This window comes from Vicia villosa, unplaced genomic scaffold, assembly GCF_029867415.1.
Source record: "Vicia villosa cultivar HV-30 ecotype Madison, WI unplaced genomic scaffold, Vvil1.0 ctg.000830F_1_1, whole genome shotgun sequence".
In the NCBI taxonomy this organism is placed as follows: domain Eukaryota; kingdom Viridiplantae; phylum Streptophyta; class Magnoliopsida; order Fabales; family Fabaceae; genus Vicia; species Vicia villosa.
Window position 1 is genome coordinate 404,503 of NW_026705365.1, and position 10,831 is coordinate 415,333.

Genomic DNA, 10,831 nt, shown 5'->3' on the forward strand with positions numbered 1-10,831 from the left:
CTAGCAGCTATTCTTCAAGCGCTGGAAGATGGAACTTCTGAGCTGCCTGAACCAGAATATGCTAAGGCTACTTCTGAGTCAGACTCAGATGAGGAAATGGAAGATGCACAAGCTGAAGATCTTCCAGAAGATCACCCTGCTGAGATTGCTGTCCCTTTTGGCAGAAATTCAGGTGCCTCTTCTTCTGGTGAAACCTCGACTCTGATGGAGACCTTGGAAGCTCTTCATCAGAATCAAGCTATGCTGGCTTCTCGCTTGGACGCGCAAGAAGTAGCCAATGCTGAGTTTCGCTCCTTCATGGCAAGGCAAGCTACAAGCACTGACGGGATTCATGATGTTCTGGCGCGGATTTTGCGTAGGCTAGGATCTTAGTCCTTTGGTCTGTGTAGTTTTTCTTTCCTTGGTGCATCTGTTTTCCTGCATTCCTCTTTTGTAATCCTTCTTGTTGATTATCAATGAAAAAATTTCTTTGGTTTTACATTCCAGTAATTTTATTTGTCGTTTTATTCATCTGAATCTTTTGATGTATTCTTTTTGATGTTATGACAAAAAGGGGGAGAAAGATAAATGATAAATGATTTGATTAATCTATCAGTTGCTGGGTAAAGCTCCCACACATTTTCTAACAAGAACTGCAAGTTCTATATGGTTTAAGTGTTTTGCAGGTATAAAGAAGTGAAGAGAATCTTCAAAGCAAACACAAGAAGCAAAACCATAAGAAGTGTTATTCTGTAAAAAGAATAAGCTCATGAAAACTGAAGCAAGCTGAGTGCTGTCAAGCTTCAGAAGCAAGAAAGAAGAATGAATCAGAAGCACTGATAATAGAATTTGATCCATATTTGTCTATTTGCTCTGACAAAATTCTATTTGCTCTGATAACATTATTTTAGCCTATATGGCTCTGATACATATCATGTGTTCTAATATACATTTTATGTTCTGACTCGTTCATGCTGACTTTTGTCGTTTAGTTTTTGTTCCGTAACATTTCAGGATGTAGAGATGCTCTGATGATGCTCTGGTACATTCAACAATGTTCTGATACAAATCTAGCATGAAGTGATGTTGGTAGAAATTCAAAGCTCTGAAGCTATCCGAGGGAAGCAGAAATCAGAAGCTGTGAATGTTCTAAAGATCCAGAAAACTCAAGTTCTGAAGCTGTCCTAACTGGAAGCAGAAATCAGAAGCTGTGAATGTTCTGAAGATCAAAGAAATTCAAGTTCTGAAGCTGTCCTAAATGGAAGCAGAAATCAGAAGCTGTGAATGTTCTGAAGATCAAAAGAAATTCAAGTTCTGAAGCTGTCCTAGATGGAAGCAGGAATCAGAAGCTGTGAGTGTTCTAGGGATCTAAAGAAATTCTAGTTCTGAAGCTGTCCAATGGAAGCAGAAGTCAGAAGCTATAAACTCTCTGAAGACAGAAGCTTATGTGATCGTCTCTACCGAAATAATCAGGGAAGTCTTTTATTAAAGTTCTTCGAGTATTTATTTCAGGGGGAGATTATTTATCTCAGGGGGAGATTGTTAATCTCAGGGGGAGACATATTCATATGCTTATGCTATAGCTGTGTAATTTGTCTTTTGCCGTCTGCTCTTTCTGATCGCAAATTCATATCATTTATATATGTTTTTGTCATCATCAAAAAGGGGGAGATTGTTAGAACAAGATTTGTTCTGATCAATTATCTTAGTTTTGATGATAACAATAATATGAATTTTGCTTAAGATAATATGGTACTCTAATCCAATGCAATTTCCTTTTCAGGAAATATATAAAGAGTATGCATAATTCAGCGCTCAGAAGCTTTGTCTCAAGGGTTCAGCATGCAACATCAGAACATGGTCTGGCAAGACATCAGAAGATGGTCGAAGCAGAATCAGAACATGGGTCTATGGAAGCATCAGAAGAACATGAGATCAGAAGCACTGAAGTTCTGATGGTATCACGCTCAGAAGCACTTCAAGGTCAGAAGATCAGAAGATGCTTTGCACCAAGCTGTTTGACTCTGATGATATTCAAACGTTGTATTCACAAACATCAGATCAGAAGGAAGTACACGTGGCAAGCTACGCTGACTGACAAAAGGAACGTTAAAAGCTACTAAAGGCAACGTCAGTAGACACAGCGTGAACAAGGCTCGAGGTAGTTGACAAAAGCGTATAACATTAAATGCGATGCTGTACGGAACACGCAAAGCATTAAATGCACTCAACGGTCATCTTCTCCAACGCCTATAAATATGAAGTTCTGATGAGAAGCAAGGTTAACGATTCTGAACAAAAACAACGCCTATTAACTTGCTGAAACTCTGTTCTATTCAAAGCTCAGAATCTTCATCTTCATCAAAGCTCACTACATTGCTGTTGTAATATTTTAGTGAGATTAAGCTTAAACGTTAAGAGAAATATCACAGTTTGTGATTATAGCTTTTAAGAAGCAATTGTAATACTCTTAGAATTGATTACATTAAGTTGTAAGGAACTAGAGTGATCGTGTGGATCAGAATACTCTAGGAAGTCTTAGAGGTTATCTAAGCAGGTTGTAACTAGAGTGATCGTGTGGATCAGAAGACTCTAGAAAAGTCTTAGAGGGTATCTAAGCAGTTGTTCCTGGAGTGATCAGTGTGTGATCAGAAGACTCTGGAAGACTTAGTTGCTGACTAAGTGGAGAACCATTGTAATCCGTGCGATTAGTGGATTAAATCCTCAGTTGAGGTAAATCATCTCTGCGGGGGTGGACTGGAGTAGTTTAGTTAACAACGAACCAGGATAAAAATAACTGTGCAATTTATTTTTATCTGTCCAGTTTTTAAAGCTACACTTATTCAAACCCCCCCCCCCCTTTCTAAGTGTTTTTCTATCCTTCACTACTCATTCATGGGTTTTTTAGAAAATACTATATGTTTACCTTTGAAGTAGAAAACGCGAAAAATAGATCGACAGTCGCCGAAGAGAAATCTTGAAAAGCTAAAGAGAGAATATCTAGCAGAAGAGACAACGATTATGAGAATACGAAACGTTGAGTTGCGATGCAGATTTGAATTTGCGATGCCGAGATGAATTGAGATTGTAGCACCGAAACGTTGAGTTGAATTGCAATTGTAGCACCAAAATGTTGAGTTGAATTGTTAGCTAAATGGTTTCATCAAGAAATTGGGAGAAGAAGAAATTTGGGGAATATGAAATTAGGGTTCTTCGTTTGGAGAGAAGGTGATTCGTGAAGTTTGGGGAAAGAAGAAATTTGGAAACAAGAAATTGAATCTGAGATGTTTTTTTAATTTTCAAATATATATTTTTTCCTTATTGTGTTTTAACAAAAGAAATTAAATGTTTAATATATTTTTTTATTAAAATTTTTTACTTAATAAATGATAAAATAATATCCAATGGAGTTATAAAATAAGATGCATCCATATGATTTGATGGACGGATCGGATAAATCTATTAAATATTTTATTGTTTAATGGATGAATTAGATGGATAAATTATAGGATGGATTGGATGGATATTGTGTTAATGGATTTTATTATCACCCCTAAAATTTAGTTTCCCTACATGTGTTTATGTAATGGAAAAAACTAATAATTCCTCTACTTTGTTAGTTTGTGCTGAGTAAAGCATGAATAACTTTCACAATTTTTTTCAAATCTAATGTTTATGATATGTGTTAAATGTTGTCAATAAAGAAGCCTTAGAACTTTCAAATAGGCGTCATGATCTATCTATGAAAATGATAAATCCCTCTCGCTTCAGACATGGATCAAAACATTGTAGGTTGTTAGTTCCAAAAATTAATTATTCTGCTTTTTTGTTAATGTATTGGTTTTGTAACTTTCTTCATTGTAAATAATACAAAATCTAGTCTTAAAGACTATTCAAGATAGTGGTATAAAATGTCAAATTTGCAACATTTTTTATTATTAAATGTTACTGTAAATGTAATTGTTAGATGGAATCCAATGACGAATTTTTGAAAATTATTAGATTGGGAGTTATATGGAGAGTAAACCAAACCTGAGTCATAGGTGCAGAAAGAATATTTAAATTGTTAACAACTCTTTTAGCCAATATTTGCTAGCTTAAGTTTCATCTACTATAAATTTGAAAAGCAAATTCATGAGAAGATGTCTAAATTGAATCTATGTTGCACCTAATGATTTGATTTGTTTCACACTGAATCTAATTATGTTGCATCTCTTTACTCATTGTTCTTTACTTCATTATTACTAGTTATGGCCTATGTGTCATGAAGCTCATTAGTTAATTCAACTATGAGCCATCATGATATGTTATACTATTTAGTAGCTTAAGTTTCATCTACAATAAATCTAAAAAGCAAATTCATGGGAAGAAGATGTTTAAAATTGAATATATGTTGCACCTAATGATTTGATTTGTTTCACACAAAATCTAATCATGCTGCATCACTTTACTCATTGTTCTTTACTTCATTATTACTATAGTTATGGCCTATGTGTCATGAAGCTCATTAGTTAATTCAACTATGAGCCATCATGATATGTTATATTGGATTATGCATCCTTTCTACACACGATGTTGCATGTCGTAAGCTGTTTTGACATTTGATAATTTCCATGGATTGTACAAACTAGTAATAGGCCCTTAAGTACTATGTGTTTATTCCATGTATAAGTGCTTTAATGTTTTTTTTTTTGTTTTTTAATTATGAATCATTGTATAAGATTAGAAATTTAGAAACCTACCAGTTACTTGTAGAATTATATGTGTTTTGCTTTTTGAATTATATGGTTTTCTTATGTTTGGTTGAAACGGGTTTCAAGGAACATTTGAGAGCTTGGTGTACATTTGATGCTATCTGTAAAAAAAAAGTGCAGGTGGATTGCTTTCGTGGTTTATATATATGTTTATTTAATGTTGCAGGAGTGATAATAGTTTTTGGGGTTAATCGTCCTAAATTACAAATTATTTGTTCCAAATGGTAGATGTAGTGATCTAATTTGATATACTTTTTTAGGTGGATGCTATTGGGCAAAGGTTCCTTACTCAAATCCATTGGAGGCAATTGTTTCTACAACATTGTTCTACATTCACTATGTATTATGCTTTCACTATTTGTTTATGTCAACATTCAACAGTACATTCAACATTGTTATAATTTTAAATTTTAGTTTTTTTTTTAAGGTTTAGTTAAAGTGTCAAGTTTGAAGTGTTGTTTTTTGGAGCTCAATTAGTGATTGATTAGGTATTCTTTTACTATAGCTTATGATTTTCAATTGGAATTTTGATATATTGGATGATCGTGTAGTATTTTACTGTGATCATTTAGTATTTTAGCATTGGAGCTGATGCTGGGAGAAATTCACTCCAACATTTAGTGGATTCTCTTGGCGTCGTTGATCTTTATCTTCATAATTTTAGCATTGCTCTTCTTTTATTTTGTAACAATTTTAGTGTTTATTAGTTTTCTCATCATATACTACTTTTATGTCCTTGTAGAATGTTTTTATTTTTCAATAAGCAATGGAATTAACTAGAGGGTATAAGGGATACTCCAACCGACGAAAACAAACGGAAAGCTCCTACTACTCAAGACAAGTGAGCGGTAGGATATTCTAAGTATGAAATTTACAATAGTTAGCTAGTTTATGGAAAGAAAACAACCAAATCCAAGAAGAAAAAACTATCTCCGTCATACATTCGGTAAAACTAAAAGGTTCATTCTTGAATATTAACGCGTTGCGTTTAAGCCAAATGCATCAAGCCGTGGCTAGCCAAATCACCTCCACTATAATCCTCCTTGAAGAACACCTCACGTTTTCTCGATAGAAAAAGAACTTCTTAAATTCCCCCAAAGACAACTCCGACATTGGACCCAACCAAATGAACACCTTCCTCCAAAACCCCGAAGTTACCCCACACTCCCGAAATAAATGCAATAAGGATTCATTCTCCGATGAGCACATGACACAAAGAAAATCAATATTCTCCACCAAAATACCCCTCTTACCAAGTTGGTCTTTTGTAGCGATTCTGTTATGTATAAAACGCCACCCGAAAAACAGAATTTTTGAAGGAACTTTTATCTTCCAAAAACCATCCAAAGCTTCTATCAAGATTTGATCAAGAGGTGGACTCGACAGCTTGCTTTTGAATCTCTCATAACACGAAGAAACAGAGAAATTACCTTCCTTTTGCGGCTGCCAAGAGAAAACGTCCAGCTTGTCGGACAGCAAGCTGTTCTGGTGCAGAACGATGCAAAAATTCTGCAGCATGAGGTTTGTGTAGTCGCTGCCAGGCTGCACTATGTTGTTTTTCTAATGCCAGCTCGTATCAGTATAAAATCCAGCCTCTGCCACAGATAATAAATGGTCTTCTGCGTTTCGAAACAGCTCCGAAAAAGCTTCCCGAAGGGGCTCCTGTCCCGCCCAGCAACCGTACCAAAGCGGTACGTTTTCACCATTGCCCACACAACACTTAGTCGCACCAGCAAAATGGTTTTCCTGCAAAAAAGCATAATTGTCAGATAATAAGAGATATCTCCACCATATAGAATCTCTCTTCCCAATCACAGAATTATCGCCGACTAGAACCTTCAACTTCAAATTGCCATATCTAGAAACCAATATGCCACATCACACCGCTTCATGATCCAAAAGAATCCTCCATTTCCATTTGCTAAGTAAGGCCGCATTCATAATTTCCACATTTTTGACACCCAATCCTCCTTCCTCACGAGTTTTACAAACCGTGTCCCAACTCACCCAATGAACCGATCTTTTGCGATCACCCCCGCTCCATAGGAATTTGCTTTGAATTGTATGAATCTCATGAAGAACCTTTGACGGAGCCTTGTATAAAGATAAAGAGTAAATAGGAATGGAATTGAGCATCGAGTTAATCAAAACCACACGACCCGCGACATTAAGATTTACCCCTTTCCACACGGCCAAACGCTTTCTCATGAGCGAAATTAAATCTTTCCACATAGAGCTTTTCCTAGGATTGTCTCCTACTTTTACTCCAAGGAATTTGAACGGAAAGCTACCCACTTTACAAGAGAGAAAAGAAGACGCCTCTTCTAAGAACCACCCTCCCACATTAATCCCGAAAAGATTGCTTCTGTGGAAATTAATCCTCAATCCCGACATTAACTCAAAACCCCTAAGTATGGTTTTCATGCTCCATAAATTAGCCGTGTCTCCTTCCGCTAATATGATCGTGTCGTCCGCAAATTGGAGAATGTCTACTTCCTCATTGGCATTGAACTTGAATCCTCTAAAATCACCTATTTCCTTTGCTTTCCTCATAAGAGCCGTTAACACCTCCATGACTAATACGAACAAAAAAAGGGATAACGGATCTCCTTGGCGTAACCCTTTCTCGACCTTAAAATCCTTCGTTGTACTTCCGTTAATGAGCACTGACATACTACTAGAAAAATACAGCATTCCATCCATCGCATCCATCTCGCACAAAACCCCATACGAACTAGCACATATTTGGCAAAATTCCAATTAACCCGATCGTAAGCCTTTTCAAAATCAACCTTTAACACCACATAACTTCTTTTTTCTCTTCTTGCTAGATCCACCACCTCATTCACCACAAGAACTCCATCCGAAATATTTCTATCCAGAACAAAATTCGTTTGGTTACTAGACACAAGCTTCCCGACTACACCTCTTAATCTAGCGGCCAAGAATTTAGCTATTATCTTGTATAAGCTTCCAACAAGATTTATGGGCCTATAATCGGACAAGGATTGAGGAATTCTCACTTTGGGAATAAGAGCAATAAACACCGAAGTACAAGCTTTTGTAAGTCTAGCCTTTTCATGGAAATCTGCCACCAATCTAACCACATCAACTTTGACCACCTCCCAATTACTATTGAAAAATTCTAAGGAAAAACCATCCGAACTGGGACTTTTATTGCCGTCACAAGACCAAACGGCTTCTTTTACCTCCTCTTCCGTGAAAACTCTCTCCAGCCGCTCTGTGTCAACTTCACTCAAACAATTTAGAACTAATCCCTCCGGTAAAGGCCTATTAAAGTTCTCCTCTTTGAAATATTCTTGGAAAAAAGCAAAAACCTCCTTCTTGATATTTGCCACCCCCTCCACTCTACCGTTTTCACCTTCCAAACAAGTTAAAGTTATCGCATTTCTTCTTTGTCTATCCTTTACTGAGTTGTGGAAAAATCTAGAGTTTTTGTCTCCCTCTTTCAACCATAGTTGCCTTGATTTTTGTCTAAGCATATTATCTTTTAAATTCAAACAATTCCAAATCTCCCTCGTGACATCCCTCCTAGAATGCCCCAATGCCTCCTTATCGCCCCCTTTGTTCTATACCAACATATTATCCAACTCATTTAAATTTTCCACATTTGCTTTAACTTTTAAGTCAATCCAACCGAACACTTCTCGATTCCAAACTCTAAGGCTACTCTTCAAGGATCTAAGTTTCTCGTATAAAATGAAATCTCCCCTACCATTAACAATCAACTTTTCCCATTCTTCCTTAACGAAATCCTTAAACTCACAATGTTTAAACTAAGTTTTATTAAACCTAAAAGGTTTAGGACCCCAATCAACCTTCCCGACATTCAAACGGATAGGAGCATGATTCAATATGTCTCTTTTTTCAATTCTTTGATCTATAACACCCCAATCGTCTATCATGTTTCTCGAGATCAAAAATCTATCAAGTCTACTCATAGCCTTCCCGCTGTCTTTGAACCAAGTGAATTTACCTCCCACACAAGGGATATCCACCAAAACCATGCTATCTATAAAACCACAAAACTCCGCCATTCCTCTATTATTGTGGTGTGAACCTTCCCCTATTCTTTCTTCCCTACACGAGACTTCGTTGAAATCACCCACTATGCACCATTCCTCTAAGCCATTTTTTATTCTCCAATTTTGTAAAGAATTCCACAAAACCCTTCTTTCCACCACACTACACGGAGCATACACATTGACGAGATTATAAATAACTCCTTCCCGCATAACATTAATGCCAACAAAACCTTTCCCAATGAAGCTATAATTAAGAGACAAAGACCCTCTCCTCCAAAGGAAGCCCATTCCCCCTGACGCACCCGAGGAGTTACAAGCAGTCCACTCCACCTCCTTATTTCCCCAAAAAGCCCACGCAAGTCTATCATTAAAAAACCGCAATTTTTTTTCTTGAATAAAGCAAATATCTACTTTGAAAGATTGAAGCAAAAAAGCTAATTCTCTTCCTTTTGGAAGGAATTCCCCCACCTCTGATGTTATACGAAAATAAATTCATAATAACATGTTATGAACCTCCTTATTTCCCTCCAACCTTTTTTTATCTCTCAGCTCCATGGCATTTAGCAATTTCACAGTCATCCCTTCATCACCTCCACTAGTCACCCCCAACTTTGTAATAGAACCCAAAACCTTTTTCCCCACTTCAGAATTATCATTGTTCATCTTCCTAACGTTGCTACGAAGAATGTCGTGATCAGAATTTGAAGAGGAGGGATTTAACTCACCATTTGAAATGGAGTCGACTTTTGAATCCACCGCACCAGGAACATCATCGTTGATCTTCGATCTGCTTCCTTGTCTCGGAGTAATGCACGCATAGAAAGAAGAAGAGATCTCCACTTTTTCCCCAAATCGCAAACAGGTCGCATCTTCCTTGTTCTGATTTTTGGAACTTTTGCTAACATGTTTGTGCTCTCCTTGACAAAAGAAATTGGGCCTTATTGCTCTGCCTCTCTCTCAATCAGCCCAGGATTATTCAAACTTACGGGTCCATCGTTTTTGCCCCTGGCCTCTCTTTCGCCCGACCCATTTTCCTTTGTACCAAAGGTAAGCCCACAGTAAGATACTTCCTTCAAGTAATTAGAAAATGCTTTTTCTCTTTCATCTGTAACACTGTTCAAACTTGCATTTTCGTGTAAAGCATCATTATCACCTTTATCTAAGGCTGACACCCCAAAACCCTCTTTCAAGTCAAGAAACACCTTTTTTCCATTTGACTTAATACTCTCCTCACTAAGGCCTAAGTCTATGTTGTTCCTTATTTTTGTAGACTGTGAATCCTCATCCTCCCCACCTAATGAAACCTGAAATGTCCTTTCCCTAGTCCTAGGCTCCTCGTGAAAGATTTCTTTCTCGTGAAAGCCCCTAACATCTCCTGATTCCAGATCGTCTGAGGAGAAAGTCGCCGGTGAATCAAATGATTTGGCTTCTTCTTCATCCATGCCTCTCCTCGGCGTCTGCAAGTCCCTTAACAAGTTTCCATCTTCCCGCATACTAATAAAGAATTGTTCTCCATCGATCAACACTTTGACCGTAACGTTGATCATTTCCTTCCTTCCGGATTTGATGCAGATCCTGGCTTCATCCATTGTTGACCTCATCTCACTCCGTTCATCGCATTTAATGAAAAATCCACTAACCTCCGCTAGTTTCTTGAACAAACTCTCTCCCCAAGCATGACACGGTATGCCCCAGATTCTTAACCAAAGTATTCTGTCAGTGTCGAAGTCTTTTGGAGCCCATGGTCTTATTGAGCTGAACCATTGCTCCCACCACACTCTTCGTTCTTCGATGAAAGCCTTCACCTCTCCACTGATCAAGTCCTCTAATATGCATAAATTAGGGCCTAATGGAGTGACTCTGATGGTAATTGGCTATTCTTCTTAGGTTTTTGTGGGAACACTGATCAGAATGGACATTACAAGTAATGATGCCTACTCAGCTCTTGCGATTAATGTGGTCTATGTAACTTTCCAAGGACCAGGTTATCCTTCCACTAGCTCACACAATTTATCTTAATGAATGAAAACTTTGAAAATGGAGTGAATAGGG

At 37.3% G+C, this 10,831-nt stretch overlaps 1 protein-coding gene across 1 annotated transcript; it reads right to left on the reverse strand.

Annotated features, from left to right (window-relative positions):
* Window positions 1-6,293: 6,293 nt before the first annotated feature.
* LOC131631463 (uncharacterized) lies at window positions 6,294-10,368 on the reverse strand. The gene is made up of 7 exons (XM_058902256.1): window positions 9,766-10,368; window positions 9,312-9,658; window positions 8,573-9,140; window positions 8,414-8,509; window positions 7,423-8,323; window positions 6,618-7,309; window positions 6,294-6,479 (listed from the first exon to the last, which is right to left on the reverse strand). The coding sequence occupies exons 1-7, from the start codon at window positions 10,366-10,368 to the stop codon at window positions 6,294-6,296; spliced, it is 3,393 nt and encodes a 1,130-aa protein (XP_058758239.1).
* Window positions 10,369-10,831: the final 463 nt, after the last annotated feature.